Source organism: Monodon monoceros, unplaced genomic scaffold, assembly GCF_005190385.1.
Source record: "Monodon monoceros isolate NGI ecotype Baffin Bay Population unplaced genomic scaffold, NGI_Narwhal_1 Super_Scaffold_13, whole genome shotgun sequence".
Taxonomy (NCBI): Eukaryota; Metazoa; Chordata; class Mammalia; order Artiodactyla; family Monodontidae; genus Monodon; species Monodon monoceros.
The window spans coordinates 61,215,794-61,236,029 of record NW_021703769.1 but is presented as its reverse complement, the minus strand read 5'-3'; the positions used below and the strand labels follow the sequence as shown (position 1 = coordinate 61,236,029).

General features: G+C 44.7%; 1 protein-coding gene across 4 annotated transcripts in view; it reads left to right on the top strand.

Annotated features, from left to right (window-relative positions):
* Nucleotides 1–20,236, top strand: part of MYH11 (myosin heavy chain 11) — a 128,743-nt gene that overhangs the window by 9,907 nt on the left and 98,600 nt on the right. For all 4 annotated transcript variants that reach the window (XM_029219592.1, XM_029219595.1, XM_029219594.1 and 1 more), the window contains exons 2-3: nucleotides 7,528–7,889; nucleotides 15,603–15,759. In XM_029219592.1, coding sequence (XP_029075425.1) covers nucleotides 7,545–7,889; nucleotides 15,603–15,759 — 502 coding nt within the window. In that variant the 5' untranslated portion in view covers nucleotides 7,528–7,544. The remainder of the gene's footprint in view (nucleotides 1–7,527; nucleotides 7,890–15,602; nucleotides 15,760–20,236) is intronic.

The following is a 20,236-nucleotide window of genomic DNA, read 5'->3' as shown; positions in this document are numbered from 1 at the left end:
TTGTGGCACGCAGGCTTTTCTCTAGTTGCAGAGAGCAGGGGCTACTCTTTGTTGTGGTGCACGGGCTTCTCATTGCGGTGGCTTCTCGGAGCATGGGCTCTAGGCATGCAGGCTCAGTAGTTGTGGCTCACGGACTCTAGAGCGCAGGCTCAGTAGTTGTGGCACACGGACTTAGTTGCTCCACAGCATGTGGGATCTTCCCGGACCCAGGCTCGAACGCGCGTCCCCTGCATTGGCAGGCGGATTCTTAACCACTGCGCCACCAGGAAAGTCCCTAAAGCATGGCTTTTTAAGACAGCAAAATGTACCTTTATTTCTGACTTGCTCCGTGTGTGGATGTGCATGTTGACAGGATAGGGGTGTTCTTTCTCTGCCTCTATCAGTGTTCTTCTTTTATCGTACTTGTTAGACTTTTTCATTGTGAAAATTTTCAAACATATGCAAAAGTGGAGAGAACAGTATGACGTACCCCTTGGTTCCTGTCACTCACCTTCCATATGAGGCCAATCATTTCACCCCCACCCTCCTCCCATTTCTTTTGTGGGTCCCAAAGTCCCTTCTAATCTATAGGTTACCCTTTTTAAAAATACTTTACCTGTTAAAGAAACTGAGTCATTTGTCCTATGCTTTCCCACCTTGTGGGCTTTGTCACATGCCATGACCTTTGGCATGTTCCCTGTGCCCCGCATTTGCCTTAAATAGGTGTTAGATCCAGAGGCTTTGTTGGTTTCGATCCCCCAACCCCACCCCATTTTCCTTTTTGTAAGAATATTTCATTGGTGGTAGTGGCACTTCCTAGAGCAACCCCTCTGGAGGCACATAACCTCTGATCAACTTTGTTTTTGCAACGTTAAGGTTAATGAGTAGGTATAGGTGGTGCCAGCCCGATCCATCCATTATAAAGTTTGCCGTCTGCTTTTCATCTAATACAGTGGGTCTGAAAGTGTGGACCACAGGCCAGCATCCTCAGCATCACCTGGGAACCTGTTAGAAATGCAGGTCTTGGGCTCATCCCAGACCTACTGACTCGGAAGCTCTGGGATGGGCCCAGCCATCCGTGATTCCACAACTGCCCGAGTGAAGCTGATGCACAAGGAAGTCTGAGAATCAATGGTCTGATGTTTTAGCAACATTGATAGTCATTGTCAAGACCCATTATTTTATTCAGAGTTCCAAAATTGCTACATTTTAGTTTCATCATTTCTTCCACCTTTATTGGCTGGAATTCTTCTAAGTAGAAGGTAGTATTTTTTTTTTTTAAACAGTGAACGTGAGGTGAAGGGAGGATGTTGGACTCATTACATCCCAAGAGAAATTCAATAACAATTTAAAAATGCAGGAAATGTGATTGTTAAACCTGGGACAGTGCACATTCTCTACGATTCTTTAGTTCACTTTTTGGAATAACTGAAGTGATTATTCAGATTTAGGGAATGATTCACCCATTTCTCCATCTTTTTTTTTTTTTTAAATGAGCTACTAGATCAGGTCTCCCAGGAGAAATAACCATCCCTTCTGAACAAATCAGCCTTTGGGGGTTTTTTTTTGTTTGTTTGGTTTTTTAATTTGTATTTTTACTTTAAAATAAGTTTGAGATTGAGTGAATTTGTTGGCAGCCTTTGGTTTGTATTATTGTTATTTTCACCCCAGAAGAGAAAAGTGGTAGTAACTGCCCCTCTGATTTTTACCTTGCAAAGTCTGCATTTTAGGAGGTGGCTGCCCAGCTCCAGGGGCCCATTGATGGGATATGGGGGTTACTCCATCTCCGTGGGATTTGTTGGCCTAAGTGTGGAGATTATGTTGGTGAATTCAAAGGAGTTATGAATTGTTTTCTGCTGAAGTAGGGGGATCAACCACACAGTACGTACTGGTGGCTGTACATCCTAACTCAGCTTGCACCTTAGTTCTTTGGAACCAACAGTGGATGGGGGAGGAGAGATGGGGTCGGTTGGAGGAGCTGAGTGAGAGCAAGTGTTACTAGAGCAGGGCAGCTCCTTCAGGTATGGTCAGAGGGTCTGGAATGGGCCCTTGGATTGGCCTATAAAGAGTCTATTGCCTCAGCACCTTGTCTCATGAACACATCTAGACAAAAGAATGGAGAATCTGTCACAAATGGGCTCCCCATATTGAGAGGGCATTTAATGACTTGACATTTTACATAAAGACAGACTTCTTGTCAATTATTTAGTGACCTTGAGGAAGTTTGTAGAAAGGCAGCATCAGTGTTTTAGTTTCGCCTTTTCTTTACCAGTTTTCAATACAGTGGGTTGATTCCCCAGCATCTTACAAGGATGACTTGTGAATTTTTTTTAATCATTATGAGCTCATGGATTTAAACATATTCACCTTTCAATTCTTGTCCCATATTTGACCAAATAGAACCCTAGTTTAATATTTTAGTGTGTAGTTTTCTAGACTTTAAAAAATGTATACACAGACATAAAATGACAAGAATTACTCTATTATAAATATTTTAATCAGCTTTATTGATATTTTAGTGTGTAGTTTAATATTTTAGCGTGTAGTTTTCTAGACTTTTAAAAATGTATACACAGACATATAAAATGACAAGAAATACTCTATTATAAATATTTTAATCAGCTTTATTGAGGTATAATCTACATATAACTCACCATTTTTTTAAAAATTCACTGATTTTTAAGTGTGCAGCTCAATGAGATTTGTCAAATGTATACAGTTATATAATCACCACCATAATCAGGATATAGAACGTTTTCATCACCCCCAAATTTCCTTTGTGCCTCTTGGCGGTCAGTGGCCTCCCCAGCCTCTGGCAACCAGTGATCTGCTTTCTGTCACCATAGCTTTGCCTTTTCTAGACTTAACACATTAGTGGAATAATAGAGCATGTAGACTGGGTTTTGCTTCTTTCACCGAGCTTGCTTTTGAGATTCGTCTATTTTATTGTGTAGTTTGTTCCTTTTTATTGCTGAGTATTCCGTTTATTCATGTTGTTTTTAACCTAAAAAGATATCATAAATATCTTTGCATGGTCCAAAGTCATCTATTGTGTTATTCCGTTTATATGCAATGCCCCGAAAAGCCAAATCTATAGAGACAGATAATAGATTAGTGGTTGCTGAGGGTTGTGGGTAGGAACAGGGAGTGACTGCAGACCAGCATGAGGAAACCCTTTTGAGATGATGGGAATGATCCAAAATTTAGCATCATGATAAATGCACAGCTTTGTAAATTTACTAAAAATCATTGAATTGTGCATTTACAATGAGAGGATTTTAAAGCATGTAAATGACAAATAAATATGTTAAGATGAAAGGGAAAAATCTTTTTGTTAATTTTTAATTTTTTTTTTTTTTTTGCGGTACACGGGCCCCTCACTGTTGTGGCCTCTCCCGTTGCGGAGTACAGGCTCCGGACGTGCAGGCTCAGCGGCCATGGCTCACTGGCCTAGCCGCTCCGCGGCACGTGGGATCTTTGCAGACCGGGGCACGAACCCGTGTCCCCTGCATCAGCAGGCGGACTCTCAACCACTGCGCCACCAGGGAAGCCCAATTTATAGTCTTTTAGTGTTCAAAAATTGTGTGCAAATCTGTAACCAGCATTAACTCTATGAATTATCACTTTTATTATTTCTTCTTTTTTAACATTCTTTTTTAAAATATTCTTTTCCATTATGGTTTATCATAGGATATTGAATATAGTTCCCTGTGCTACACATTAGGACCTTGTTGCTTATCCATTCTAAATGTAATAATTTGCATCTACCAACCCCAAACTCCTAGTCCATCCCTCTCCCTCCCCCTCTCCCCCGTGGCAACCACAAGTCTGATCTCTATGTCTGTGAGTCTGTTTCTGTTTTGTAGATAGGTTCATTTGTCCATATTTTAGATTCCACATGTAAGTGATATCATATGGTATTTGTCTTTCTCTTTCTGACTTACTTCATTTAGTATGATAATCTCTAGCTGTATCCATGTTGCTGAAAATGGCATTATTTCATTCTTTTTTATGGCCAAGTAGTATTCCATTGTACATATGTACCACATCTTCTTTACCCATTCATCTGTCGATGGACATTTAGGTTGTTTCCATGTTTTGGCTATTGTGAACAGTGCTGCTATGAACATAGGGGTGCATGTATCTTTCTGAATTATAGTTTTGTCTGAGTATATTCCCAGGAGTGGGATTACTGGATCATATGGTAATTCTGTCTTTAGTTTTCTGAGGAACCTCCATACTGTTTTCCATTGTGGCTGTACCAACTTCCATTCCCACCAACAGTGTAGGAGGGTTCAAAAGGGAAAAATCTTTGTGTGGCATAAATAAGTCTACATCTTGAATTTTGGGTGGAATTATAGGATTCTGTTGCCTGGATGCTCTGTAATTTAACAAGGCACTCACTGAAGGCCGTTTGGATTGCTTGCAGGTTTTGCTGTTCCAAATAGCACTGCAATGTACATTTTTATACATCTGTTAACACTTCTCAGTTTCCTTAAGCTAAATTGCTAGAAATCGAATTGCAGGTCAGGGTGTGTGCATGAATTTTAGGAACTTTCCATCTGTAAGGTCGATGTATGCAGAGGCCCGGACCCTACACTCTTGACAACGCTGGATGTTATTAGTGGTTCTCATCTTAGCCAAGCTATGGGTGAAAAGCAATATCTCACTGCTTCCCCTTGTATTTCTTCATTTACTAGTGAGGCTGAACATCTTTTTCTTATGTGGATTGGCTATTTGAAAGTGTTTTTAAAGTATCTATTTTTGTTGATAATAAATTTAATAAAAGTTATAAAACTATAAGTGTGGCAAAAATACATAATAGAAAGTATACCCATGTTCAGAGTAGCATTATTCACGATAGAGAAAATGTGGGAGTAACTCAAGTGTCCATCAACAGATGAATGGGTAAACAAAATGTCATATATCCATACAGTGGAATATTATTCAGCCTTAAAAAAGGAAGGAAATTCTGATTCATGCTGCAACATGGTTGAACCTTGAGGACATTATGCTAAGTGACATACGCCAGTGACAAAAGGACAAATACTGTATGATTCCACTGATATGAGGTTCCTAGAGTAGTGAAATTCATAGAGATAGAAAGTAGAGGGCTTCCCTGGTGGTGCAGTGGTTAAGAACCTGCCTGCCAATGCAGGGGACACAGATTCGAGCCCTGGTCCAGGAAGATCCCACATGCTACGGAGCAACTCAGCCCATGCATCGCAACTACTGAGCCTGCGCTCTAGAGCCCACGAGCCACAACTACTGGGCCCGTGTGCCACAACTACTGAAGCCCACACGCCTAGAGCCCATGCTCCACAACAAGAGAAGCCACCGCAATAAGAAACCTGCACCCTGCAATGAAGAGTAGCCCCCGCTCGCCGCAACTAGAGGACCCAACACAGCAGCAACGAGGACCCAACACAGCCAAAAATAAATAAATAATAATAATAAAAGATAAATTTAAAAAAACAAAACAAAAAAGAAAAGAAAGTAGAATGGTGGTTGCCAGTGGCTGGAGGGAAGAGGCAATGGGGAATTAGTCCTTAATGGGTGTGGAGTCTCAGTTTTGCAAGATGAAAAGAGTTCTGGAGCTGGATGGTGGTGATACTTGCACAACAATATGAATGTACTTAACGTCACTGAACTTAGTGTCATAAAATGAGTAAGATAGTATACTTTGTATATTTTACCACAATAAAAAATTGGCAAAAAAACCCATAAAAAGTAAAAAGCCCTTCATAACTACATTGATAAGTGCATATTTCTCCAGTCATTCTGTCTATATGGATTCTATATATTTTTAAATAAAATGAGTTATTATACCTACTATTTTACAATATTCCCTATATTTCATTTTTAAACAGTTTTATTGAGATATAATTTAAATACCATACAATTCACCCATTTAAACTGTACAATTGAATGGCTTTTAGCATATTCACAGAATTGTGCATCCATCATTGCAGTACATTCTAGAACATTTTCATTACCCCAAAAAGAAACCCTGCACCCCTTTGCTGTCACCCTCTAATTCTCTCCCAGCTGTTGGCAACCACTAATCTACTTTCTGTCTCTATGGATTTGCCTATTCTGGACATTTTGGGTAAGTGGAATCATATAATATGTGGTCCCTCTGTGACTAGATTCTTTTACTTAGTATAGTGTTTTCAAGATTCATTAATGCTCAGTGTATACCAGTACCCCATTCCTTTTTATGGCTGAATAATATACCATTATATGGAGAGGCCACATTTTATTTATCCATTCATCTGTTGATGGACATTTGGGGTTTTTGGTTTTTTTTTGACACTCCTTGGCTATTAGAAATAATGCTTCTATGAACATTCACTTATGAGTTTTTGTGTGGAGGTATGTTTTCATTTCTCTTGGGTATATACCCAGGAATGGGATTGTTGGATCATATGATAATTCTCTGTTTAACCATTTAAGGACCCCCCTTTTATTTTTACAGTAAACTCTAAGACTTGGATATCTTCCTGTGTCAACACACCTCGACATACTTCTTGCATCTTAACCCCTGGATAGCATTTCATTGTATGAAAATATAATGGTTTATGTACCCATGCCATGTTGATGGACAACAGGCAATGATGGAGATCCTTTTCTTTTTTTTTTTTTAATAAATTTATTTATTTATTTGTTTGTTTTTATTTTTGGCTGCGTTGGGTCTTCTTTGCTGCACGGGCTTTCTCTAGTTGCAGTGAGTGGGGGCTACTCTTTGTTGCAGTGCGCGGGCTTCTCATTGTGGTGGCTTCTCTTGTTGCGGAGCACGGGCTGTAGGCACGCAGACTTCAGTAGCTGTGGCACGTGGGCTCAGTAGTTGTGGCACGTGGGCTCAGTAGTTGTGGCACGCGGGCTCAGTAGTTGTGGCTCGCGGGCTCTTGAGCATAGGCTCAGTAGTTGTGGTGCACAGGCTTAGTTGCTCTGCGGCATGTGGGATCTTCCTGGAGCAGGGCTCGAACCCGTGTCCCTTGCATTGGCAGGTAGATTCTTTTTTTTTTTTTGAAGATGTTGGGGGTAGGAGTTTATTAATTAATTAATTATTGTTGTGTTGGGTCTTCGTTTCTGTGCGAGGGCTTCCTCTAGTTGTGGCAAGCGGGAGGCAATCTTCATCGCAGTGTGTGGGCCTCTCACTATTGCGGCCTCTCTTGTTGCGGAGCACAGGCTCCAGACGCGCAGGCTCAGTAGTTGTGGCTCACGGGCCTAGTTGCTCCGCGGCATGTGGGATCCTCCCAGACCAGGGCTCGAACCTGTGTCCCCTGCCTTAGCAGGTAGATTCTCAACCACTGGCAGGTAAATTCTTAACCAGTGCACCACCAGGGAAGCCCCTGGAGATCCTTTACTGAAGGGCCTTTGGGTTGTTTCCACTTTTTGACAACATAAACCGTCCTACAGGGAACACCTTTGTACTCTATGGAATGTTTCTGCAGACTGCATTCCCAGACATGATGAGGTGAGGGCTTTATCTGTCTTTAGGGCTTGGTTCTGGTCTAATTCTGACCCTGTGGCCTTATTCCCCAGGGGATCAACCAGGCACCATGGCACAGAAGGACCAGCTCAGTGATGACGAGAAGTTCCTCTTTGTAGACAAAAACTTCATCAACAACCCACTGGCCCAGGCTGACTGGGCCGCCAGGAAGCTGGTGTGGGTCCCTTCGGAGAAGCAGGGCTTCGAGGCGGCCAGCATCAAGGAGGAGAAGGGGGATGAGGTGATCGTGGAGCTAGTGGAGAATGGCAAGAAGGTCACGGTCGGCAAAGATGATATCCAGAAGATGAACCCGCCCAAGTTCTCCAAGGTGGAGGACATGGCAGAGCTGACGTGTCTCAATGAAGCCTCCGTGCTGCACAACCTGAGGGAGAGGTACTTCTCAGGACTCATATACGTGAGTATCTTGGGGCAGCCAGTCACTTCTTGCTGGCTTCCTGCACCCCTGAGGGAAGGGAGAGGCTTGGAGATGTCTTCGGGGTGCAGGTTGGGAGGCTGAAGTTTTCACTGAGAGAGGCTGCATGGTGGGATGGAATCGTCCAGACCTGGGTTCCCATTCACCTTGCCCTACCTAGTTCTGTGACATAGTGGCGAACAGGTTATTTCACCTCTTGAAGCCTCAGTTTTCCCATCTGCAAAATGAGAACAATCACCCTCCCCACGTAAAGGAGATCCAAAGATTCCATGTAATCCCATAGGCGCTTGGTCGGTGCTCAACAGATTTCAGTGAAGTAGTTCCCTGCCCTCCCTCCATCTTGGAAATAAAGAAGAGCTCTTAACCTCCTTGGGAAGGCTGGTCCATCCTGGCAGTCAAGTAGGTAGGAGACATGAGGATCTTGGTGAGGTTTGGTGGAGGCCTTCCCTGTCCCAAATGGGAACGCATAGATTGACCTGGACTCCTCTGGGTTAACTGTGCAGACCAGAGTGCACTAGAGCTGCCCTGTCCAATATGGTAGCCACCGGCCACATGTGGCTAACTAAATTTAGATGTAAACTAATTAAGCATCAATTCTTAAAAGTTCACTTCTTCACTTGTACTGGGCTTCATGTTAAATGCACAACAGCCACCTGTGTCTAGTGGCTGCTGTATACCTGTGACAGCACAAGTGTAGAACATTCCTATCACTACAGAAAGCTCTGTGGGACAGTCTGGACCAGATGATGTGTGACTCAGGGGTACAGGTTCCTTGTGGGGTGGGCCAGCTCCCCAGGATATAGAAGGACATGGTAACCCCATTAAGCCAAACTGGTGGGCAGAGGGTCCCCCAGTCCAGCCTTTGTCTATCTTGCCTCTCAGAAAGGGTATGTTAATCCCTTGGGCAAGTTATCTAATTTCTCTGAAATTTTGTTTCCTTCTCTGTAAAATGAACACAAGAATAGTACCAGCCTCATAGGCTGGGTTACTCTGAAAAGAAAGCACTTGGCATGCTTCCTGGCATGTTGTAGGCACTCAACATGCTAGGTGTTGTTTTTATTAGTTTTGTTGCTGTTATGGTCATTTTTGTTATTACCAGACAGATGTTCTTGGATTCTTTGCAAACTTATGGAAACAGTCACCTCCATCTTTAGGCCCTCTGGTCCCGCCCTTTGTGTTTTACCATGTGAAAATTACAAAACTCCCTTGTCATCTCTAAAATTGTCCTGCAGACTTTTTTCCTAATTAGGAAAATAAGGCACATTTATTCCAGAAGATTTGGAAAATTCAGAAAAGCACAGTTAACACAAAAATCAGTCCTCCCCCAGAGATAACAGCTGATAAGATGTTGGTGCATTCCCGGTGTTTCTATGTGAGAATAGTGCGTGTTTACATATTGAAAAGCCTGTGCACCTAGGCTGGGGACCTGCTCTTCTTTCTACGTACAAGTCAGTGATGAGCATCCCCATTGCTCATTCATAACCCCAAAATGTCCCTTTATGGGCTTTGTGACCTATCCTATGGATGTACCATAATTAATGATCTATTCTTCTTATGGATTGTTCAGAGGGGGTTACAATGGGTTTTTTTTTTTTTAAAGAGCCAAGGGAGAATGGGGGAGCAACTCATAATTCTATAAATGCCTCCTCTCTATCTCATTTAATTAGTACAACATCCACTGAATGAAGTATGTTAGTCTGTAAGACGGGACGAGCATACTTCATTCAGTGGATGTTGTGCTAATTAAAGCTGAGGCTCAGGGTACTAAAGACCCTGTAAGGATAGTCTAAGATGCTCTCTAACTAAGCAGGGAAAGTCCCTTTTGTCGAACTCCTTGTTTGGAAGCATTATCAACCTGGGGCTCTTGGTACAGAGTGGATATTTCTAAGGACACCAATCTGCAGGGAGCAAGAGGGGAGCGGGTCTCCTGTCCAAGATGAGTCATCTTCATCCAAGGAGGTCAAGGATGGGCCTGGATATGAATCTCGTCTGCTATGCTCTGACACAAATGTTTGAGCCCAAAATAGAAATCAGGAAAAATGAGGGGCTTATGAAGGTCCCAAGACCCAGACTATCTTCCGACAGCAGATTAAAAAATGAATCAAATCTTCAAATTCCTGCTACGCTTCTCTGGACAGATTAGATGAAAAGCCTTTCAGTCTTGTGACCACACGTCCACTCCTGTCTCGTTCCTTTCTGGTCAGTTTAATCACTTAAATAGAAACTGTTGTCCGTGACAGAGGAGATAAAGAGGACAGGGGTGGAGATGGGGGGCACAGCAAGTTATTCACCCGGCGCATGATAGCGGAAGGCGCAGCCCTTATTACAGGTGGGTGGCAGGTGATGCTCAGGCAGCTGGCCGTGCCCGACTTTGCCCTTGATAAAGAAGAGAACTTTCCCTTCCATTCTGCAAGGCTCATTTCGAACAAGGCACTTTTGCTCAGGTCCTGGCTGATGTCTTGTCCTCTCGGGTCTGGAAGAGGTAGAAGCCAGAGGGTCCCGTCTCCTAATCTTGGAGATGCAGGTTCTTGCCTGAGCTGCCACAGATCATTGATGGCACATGTGGGGCGTGCATGTGGCTCTGATCCCTGGTCCAGCACTCTCTTGCTATCTTGGCTGTTGTTGTTGGCTGGCTTCTCTCTGCCTGGGATTTTTCATGACTGCTTAGCAGTCGGCTCTGTCCCTGGTGTTGGGCTGGGAGATGAGACAAGGGTTTCAGGCGCAGGGAACTCAGTGAAGAGGTGGGCCTTGCTTGTACTGGCTACCATCCCAGGTCCCAGCTCTCTGGCGAGAGTGAAGCTCACATCCCACCCTGCGCACGAGGTGACCGAGGCAGAGAGGTGACGAGACTTGCCTGGGGAGGGACCGGATCAGGCTCCCCTGCTTCCCTCTCTGTGGGATGCTGAGAGTCACAGGGCCCAGTCCTCTCCCTGAGGCTGATTGATAACTGAGGGGAGGAAGATAAGGCACACTTGAGCTGGATGCAGATATGTAACATAGATTCTACAACGATGAATGGATGAAGGAAAGGTGGTAGATACACCATACAATGTAATAACCCTGCTTTAAAACAGAAGGAGATCCTGCCATTTGTAACAACATGGAAGAACCTGGAGGACATTATGCTGAGTGAAATAAGCCAAAGAGAGGGGAAAATCCCGCAGGATCCCATTTACATGAGAATCTAAAATAGTCAAACTCAGAGAATCAGAGAGTAGAATGGTGGTTGTCAGGGTCTGGCGGGGAGGGGGAAATGGGGAATTTCTTATTTATGTATTTATTTGTGGCTTTTTCTTGTGTCTGTTCACAACTGTCTAACCACTCAGACTTAAAACATTTTTTTTAAATAGACAACACATGCAAATAGTAAATAAAATAGTATATAAGGGTATTTTAGAACTTTTCCTTTCAACCCCATTCCTCACCTTCTGGTTCCCCTCCTTAGAGAAACCATGGTCACCAGTTCCTTATGTAGCGTTCCAGTAATATTTTATACATATAGAGGCAAATATATGTATATTTGTATACATACATATGTATTCCTTTAAAGGGCAGTGTACCATAGTTATTGAGCCAGTCTCCCACTGATGGACATTTAGGTTGTTTCTAGTCTTTTTTGCCCTTTAAAATCAAGGCTGTAGCAGATCACATTCTTGATGGACCAGGTCTTTCTCTAGGATACATGTTCAGAAAGTCATGGCATTGCACTACAACCTGGTAAAGAAAGTATGGTTATCCATTGTTTTATAGATGGGAAAGAAGAAGCTCAGGGGTTTGGCCTCTTGCTCAAGTCACACAGGCAATGAGGGCAAGGCTGAGGTTCAACCAGTCCTCTGTGACTTAAAGCCTGCATCTCTTCCACCTTCCCCCACTGTTCCTCATTTCTGCCAGAGGCCTTGGGAGCTCAGGGCTCCACGGCTGACCATATAAAGTGTTAGGGAAAAAGTGGACTCACTTCCTAATACGGTCACAAGAGGGAAACCCTTGGCCTGCAGCTGGGACCTGCTGTGGCACCGGGCCCTGAGATGCCGGCTGGGACATGGGAAGCGGGGATGTTGAAACCTGAACTTGACCAGCTGGAAAGGGGCCTGTGGGGATGGGGAAGCAGAAGCACAATCAAGTGCGGGTGGGCTGGGTCAGGTGAGACCAACCAAGTTGGAGCAATGGAGATTGAGACTTGAGATGCTGAAGCCCAGCTTCTGTGTGGGGTGTGCTACTGCCTTCCTAGTCCTTCCTGTAGGGCCACTGTGCCCCGGAAAGATGTGCTGAACTGGACAGAGATTCAGATCTGTCTGGAGGCATGGATTAAGTGCTTGCTGTGTACATAGCACCAGGAGGTGTCCTAGGCAAACAGGGGGAAGGTGATATTTCTCCTTCAGAAGCTGATGATGGAGTTGGGAGAGCCATGCCTTCCTTCCTTCCTCCTCCCCTCACTCCCTCCCTTCTTTCTTTTATTCATTGTATTCAGCAAATATTTACTGAGTGTCTGCTATGTGCCTGGCCCTGTGCTGGGTGCTAGATATACGCTGGTGTGCAGCTTGCAGTCCAGGAGGGCCATTTAGACTGAGCCCTGAAAGAGCAGATGGAAATGGCTCTGGGAAGATCAGGGAGAAGTGTTCCAGGGAGAGAGGACATTCCATGTGAAGTTTCCAAGGTGGCAAGGTTTTCATCATCATGAAACAAAGGGAGCACTGGATGGTCACTAACATTTATTGAGCCCCTATTACATACCAGGTACTGTGCTAAATGTTTCATGAGGGCTATCTCACAGCAAACCAATGAAGGAGCTCCTATTACACCTGCCCACTTTGCAGATGAGGATAACTGAGGCTCAGAGAGGCTAAGAGACTTGCCCAGGGACACACAGCCAAGAAGTAGCAGAATGAGAACTCCAACAATTCCTTGGTAGTCGATCCTATACTCTTAACCACTGCCCTTTACTGCCTCCAGGTCCCTGGAGGGGTGGTTAGGGTTGTAAATGACACATTCTGGAAGGGACATGGCAGTGGCAGTGGGCATGGCCTGAGAGGAGCTGGAGGTGGAGTTGAGGCCTGAAGAGGAGGTAGGGCTTGGTTGGCCTTCATTCAAATGATCGATCGTTTGTTGGGCACTTACTCCATGGAGGCCCCAAGCTGGGGACCAGGACACAGATGAACAAGACACACAGGCCCTGCTCTGGAACAGCTTTGCCACCTGTTCAATGGATGTCTATTGAGCACCTACTATGTGCGGACCAGTGCAAGGCCCCGGGTCACAGAGACAAAGGCAGCACTGCCACTGCTCCAGGGAAGCTTTGTAATTAACTGACCCCTCAGGCATTCATTTAGCAGGCATTTAGTGAGCACCCACTGTATACCTGAGCTGGTTAGCACCTTATCTGTTAAGTCTCAGTGCTGGGAGTACCTCCCCACTGAAGTTTCTCTGAGCACCCCCATGTGGGTTAGGGCCCTCTCTTCCTTGCTCCCATAATACGCTGGGCTCCATCCTTGTTCTTATGATGTTATTTTTGAACATCCTTGTCTCCCTTTTGATCTGGGGCTTTTTGAGGGCAGGAATGATCATTGACTTATTTGTCTCCAGCATCTAACACAGAGCTGGTATACAGTAGGTGCTCAATAAGTGGCTGATGGATGTTTAGATAAGCCTTATGTTGACCTCACTCTTGCCCTTTTTGGGGAGTGGTGAGAACCTGGGGAATTACTCCCTCCCTCCCCCACCAGTCCTGTACCTTTTCAGGAACATCATTCTCCCTGTGCCCGGGCCCAACTCTCATCGTTATTGTCCCTTAGCAAATGGTGCCCTGGAGGGAGGCTCCCACTCTTCAACCAGTTGCCAGCATGACTGAAAGCCCTTTGTGGGCAGGACCTTGTGTGTTTTGTCTTCCAGTATAACCCCAGAGCCTTGCACAGTGTTAGGGCATACACAGAATGAATGAATGAATGAATGAGTAAATGAATGAACAAATGATCTATTGTTTCTGTAGGACAGGGATAGGTCCACAGCCTTATGGACAGTGTCCAATCCTCGGAGTGGGCCAAGTTGGAGCTCAGTGCTGCCAGGGTCTTGCTGGGTGACTTTGGTCAAGTGAAAGTGACTTTGATCACTGCTCTGAGTGAAACCCAGTGATGGAATATCTGTTCCTCCTCCTTTAGTCACTTCTCGGGGGAGCTGGAGGGAAGACATGCTTCCTGGCCATCGGAGCCTTGGGCAGCACTGATGTTGTTGTTTGGAAAAGCAGTTCCTGTGGGACAGGTTGGTGCCTCCCTCCTGGGCTGTGACCTCAGCCCATGGGAAAGGCCAGCGTACAGTAAGAACCAGGACAGCGCCTCCCCCAGGCACAGCACGGCAGGGTGTGCGAGCCTCTTCACGCCCCCTCCCTGTTCTGTTCATTTTCACACGCTCCTCTGTGCTTGGTAGGGCAGGACAATTTTTTTATTTTACATCTTTATTGGAGTATAATTGCTTTACAATGGTGCGTTAGTTTCTGCTTTATAACAAAGTGAATCAGCTGTACGTATACATATAGGACAATTTTTTAATATTAATTTATTTTTTTGGCTGTGCCATGTGGCTTGCGGGATCTTAGTTCCCCAACCAGGGATTGAACCCGGGCCCCGAGCAGTGGAAGCCCCGAGTCCTAACCACTGGACTGCCAGGGAATTCCTGACTTTTTTAAAAAAAATTGTGATAATATGGATTCACCATATTCATCAGTTTAAAGGAAACAATTCAGTGGCAGTAATACACTCGCAGTGTAGCGCTACTACCACCACTGTCTGGTTCCAGAACATTTTTATAACCCCCCAAAGAAACCCATTCCAGCTAGCCGTCACTCCAATTCCCCCATTTCTGCAGTCCCTGGAAACCAGAGATCTGCTTTCTGTTTCTGTGGATTTGCCTGTTCTGGGCATTTCATATAAATGGAACCACGTGATACGTGACCTTCTGAGTCTGACTTCTTTCATTCAGTGTAATGTTGCCAAGGTTCATCTGTGTTGTAACGTGTCAGGACCATTCCTATTTAAGGGCAGCTGTGTTCATCACCATTTTAGAGACAAGGGAGTGTGTGCTTTGTTCATGGTCGAGAGTATGAGCTCTGGGGTTAGCAGTCGCGATTTTAGTTCCGAATTCCCCAGCAGCTGTGTGACCTGGTGACCTCACTGAGCCTCAGTTTCCTCATCTGTCAACTGGGCAGCAGGGAAATCATAGTATCCCTGTCACAGGGTGGATGTGCGGATTAAAGAAGAAGACGACCGTGAAGTGCTTAGCTCAGTGGCCGGCGCACAGTAGATGCTCCAGAAGTGGTAGATGTTATTTAAGCCCGCGAGGCTCAGGGAGGTGAAGCAACAGTGGTGAGAGTGGAGCTGGGATCTGAACGCAGAACTTATAAACTATAACACAGGTGCCCTAGAAATCCAGTCTTGCCCCTTGCTCCTCTTCCCCTATATCCAGAGACAGTGATGCCAAGAGGTTCCCACTAGGACTCTGAGCCTCAGTTTCCCCATCTCTAAAATGAGACTCTGAGCGCATCTGTCTAAGGCTGCCACTGTGAGGGTGAAGTGAGAAAATGCACACGGTGGTGCTCAGACAATGCAGGCCGTGGTGGGTGTTCTCATGGCCGGACCCCACGGGCTGTTTGTCCAAGCTCTCGTCCCTGCTGGGTTCTGGAAATAAGATGGGTTCTCTGTTTGGCAGACGTACTCGGGCCTCTTCTGCGTGGTGGTGAACCCCTACAAGCAGCTGCCCATCTACTCGGAGAAGATCATCGACATGTACAAGGGCAAGAAGCGGCACGAGATGCCCCCCCACATCTATGCAATCGCCGACACGGCCTACCGGAGCATGCTGCAAGGTGAGCCGCCCGTGGGTGCATGGAGCTCCTCCTCCTCCAGGGAGCCCACCAGGGCTGCTTACAGTCACTCCCCGGGCCCCTCCTGTCCTGCCTGACTGCAGTTCTCGCCAAGAATGCGGAGTTTGGCAGGCAGCACTGGGCCTCAGGAGGGCTGTGACTGAAAAAGGGAAAAAGCAAACTGAACATCTGTGTTTGCGGCCCGGGAGGGCAAAGGAGGGCAGATAGCTTGGGCAAATATGGGCATGGGCCCACTCTGGCTTCCGCTCCAGAGCTCGCTGTCCCCCCTGGGCTGCCCGAGGCCCTGGGCAGGCCAGCTGTCTGGAAAATGGTAGGATGCTCTCACCTGGGAAGGGAAGTGGGTGGGGAACAGCCCTGGGGCTGAGCCAACCAGATGTGGATTTGCAACCAGCTGTCACTCACACCCTGCGGGATCCTATGCAAATGTCTTTTCATCTCCAGCCTCAGTTTCCTCATCTGTGAAAAGAGAGTGATAGGATCCATCTCTCAGCTTGTGGTGAAGATTGTAAAACAGGCTTTTCCACACTGAAGACCTTTGCATATTACCTCCATGTTTATGTATTATTACTATCATTAATAACTTTTACTGAGGTAGAACATACATACAGTAGAATGCAAAAAGTGTACAAATTCAGTGTCCAGCATAAAATTAATTTTTACATGTCTACAGTTGTATAATCACCACCCAGACCAAGATGGGAAATAGTTCCAGAAAGTTCCCTCATGCCTCTTCCCATAAATGGAATACCTCCTCGTATAAATGGATCTGGTCTTGAGATACAGGAGTTCTGCCCTCCTTACACTTGGGAAAGGGCAACAGAAAAGAGCTTTGGCAGTTTTAAAGCTGTGCACAATTGTTATGTGATTTTTAGGTGCGAATAGTCTAGAGGTTGTAAGCCGGCAACTGGTAGGCTGGATCCAGCCCTCAGATAAGTTTGGTGTGGTCCACGTGGAGTATTTTATTTTTATTTTTTTTAACATCTTTATTGGAGTATAATTGCTTTATAATGGTGTGTTAGTTTCTGCTTTATAACAAAGTGAATCAGTTATACATATACATATGTTCCCATATCTCTTCCCTCTTGCATCTCCCTCCCTCCCACCCTCCCTATCCCACCCCTCTAGGTGGTCACAAAGCACCCAGCTGATCTCCCTGTGCTATGTGGCTGCTTCCCACTAGCTATCTATTTTACATTTGGTAGTGTATATATATATGTTCATGCCACTCTCTCACTTTGTCACAGCTTACCCTTCCCTCTCCCCATATCCTCAAGTCCGTTCTCTAGTAGGTCTGTCTTTATTCCCCTCTTACCCCAAGCTCTTCATGACCTTTTTTTTTTTCTTAGATTCCATATATATGTGTTAGCATACGGTATTTGTTTTTCTCTTTCTGACTTACTTCACTCTGTGCGACAGACTCTAGGTCCATCCACCTCACTACAAATATCTCAATTTCATTTCTTTTTATGGCTGAGTAATATTCCATTGTATATATGTGGCACATCTTCTTTATCCATTCATCCGATGATGGACACTTAGGTTGCTTCCATGTCCTGGCTATTGTAAATAGAGCTGCAATGAACATTGTGGTACATGACTCTTTTTGAATTATGGTGTTCTCAGGGTATATGCCCAGCAGTGGGATTGCTGGGTCGTATGGTAGTTCTATTTTTAGTTTTTTAAGGAACCTCCATACTCTTCTCCACCACATGGAGTTTTAAGGATACCTAAATTAGTTGCCAACTTTTTAAAAATTTGGAGATTGTACATAAAAAGCCAGATTTCTAGGTTGTTTTGAAAGTATTGGAACGTCTGGCAACATGTGATCCCACCTGTCAGCTGCCCCTTTAGAGGCGGTATGAGTTCTCCAGTTCCCCAGTTCTCACCTGGCCTGATGCACTTGTTTGTGTTAACTGCCTGGCCCCTGTGTTTGACTTTGCAACCCCTGGAATATCTTCCTCCAGGAATGTTCTGAGTTGGGAATTGAAAGAAGCCCAGTTTTGGAAGCTCCTGAGGGCAGAGATCCAGATGTGCCTAGGAGATATAACCCCCCAAAGTAGAGGGGCTCAGGTATAAGTTCCCCAAAGGTTACTGACAGGGTTAGCCAAACCCCGCAGGTGTGACTCAAGCTGGACCACTCCAGACGAGAGACTACCATTACCTCCAAAGGCCAGAATATGGAGCCTTGCAAAGAGGGTTGTGGAGATAAAATCTCAGGTTTTAAAGTGATGACTCTTGGAGTTAGGTACGTGTTTTTGTGAAAAAAAATCATTTGTGGTCTCCCTTAATGGAAAAGTATAAAATGGTGGTTCACACACCTCTTTGCGAAGCCGAACATCACAAAGTTACAGTGCTTGTATCATTTGGGGTGCTTTTGCTTGCGAGAAACATAGCAACCAATTAAAGTTGCTTAAACAACGGGAATTTATTACCTCACATAGCAAATAGTCTGAAGGTTGATTATTTCAGGCTTAGCTAATTCAGCAGCTCAAAACCAGACTTTTTTGGAATTTTCTTGGCTACTTCCTTATGGTCACAAGATGGCAGCCATAGCTCCAGGCATCACATCCTCATGTGATAATATCCAAAAGCATGAAGGACGTGGAGGGTTAGGTTTTTTTCCTATGTCTCTTTTTTATCAGAGAGGAAAACCTTTTCCAGAAGCTTCTCAGCAGGCATCCCTTATGCCTGATTGGCTAAAACTTGGTCACATGCCAACCTCTAAACCAATCATTGGCAAAGAGGACTGGAACATTTATGATTGGTTTGGACTATTCCTGGTTCTTTCCTGGAGCTGAGGGAGCTCCCACTAAGCACATTTTATCTGAATACCAGAATGAAAGAAAATTTCGTTAGCAAAGAGGAAGAGGGGAGTGACAGTGAAGCACTGCCATAGTGCTCTTAAAATATATATGTGTAACTTTAAAAAAACTTGAATCTTATATATTGATTCTAGAAAAAGTAAAACATATATTTAAGCAAAAGAGAATATACCAGCACCCATAATTCTATCACCCAGAGATCACCACCATTAACATTTTGCTATGAAACCTTCATACACTAACTGAGCTGGATGGCATGAAATGAAGGACGTTTTGACTATCTGAAAATAATTGGTTCCAGAAAAAAATCACTTAAAACAGGCACTGTAGATTAAGGGGGAAGGGGGCTTGACGGACTTGAAAAATGACACTGCAAATTATGAACACAGACTTATTTATTTTACATGTAATAGGAATTTGGTGGTAATTTCAACTAGATGCTAATTCTTAGATTGAGTATAAAATTAATTCATTTTTTTGCCTTAAGTTTTTTTTGGACAGAACCATGTGAGAGCATAAGACACCATTCTTCATGTCATGCTTGATTTCTGCAGTGTAGGGTAAGAGGATAATTTTTGCAGACTTATTGGAGAGATCACCACTTTTGCCACGGGCTTTTACTTATTTGGCGTTTAGCACAGTGCCTCAAAGCCCCTGTTATGTTACTTTTCCCGATGACTCTCTGATATTTGGTTGTGAATTGATCTGACTTTCTGTGGCCTTTCAGAGGGCATGGACATGTGACATTGCACCTTCAGGGAAATCAACAGTTTTGCAGAGCTGCCACTTCGTTGTGTTTGTATCAAGACAATGGATGTTGACACCCAGTAGTTGGCAAGGTGAAGCCTTTGAGTCGGAGGGCAACAGTGATGCAGACCAGAGAAAGATGTTTCAGTGGGGTCTGATTTCCTAAATAGTCGTCTCATTGAAGAATATTTTTGTGTTGTGATAACTTTCATCTCTCTAGACAACTTCCCATCCATGGGGCAATGTTATACTCTATACCGGGACCCCTGGGGCTGATAACATTTCATTCCTTTTAGGCTCTATGTTTTAACACAGAATTACATAGTGAAATATAAAATTACTTAGAAATTTCAGGGTCTTCCCTGGTGGCACAGGGGTTAAGAATCCGCCTGCCAATGCAGGGGACACGGGTTCATTCCCTGGTCCGGGAAGGTCCCACATGCCACGGAGCAACTAAGCCCGTGCACCACAACTACTGAGCCTGCGCTCTAGAGCCTGCGAGCCACTACTAAGCACTCGTGCCACAGCTACTGAAGCCTGCATGCCTAGGGCCCCTGCTCCGCAGCAAGGAGAAGCCACCGCAATGAGGATCCCGCGCACCACAACGAAGAGCAGCCCGCACTCGCCGCAACTAGAGAAAGCCCACGCACAGCAACGAAGACCCAACGCAGCCAAAAATAAATAAATGAATTAATTAATTTAAAAAAATAAAATTTGAAATTTCAAACCTCAAGAGAAAATGACAGCCATGAGCACACAGAACCATAAAAGATAAGCTCTTTTTAGATTAAATGTTAATCAACAGCTGCTACGTATGTATTCCTTTTGGCCTTACCTGGTGCTTCCTGGCAAATTAGTTATGATAGACTCCAATGGAAAAAAATCCCTCC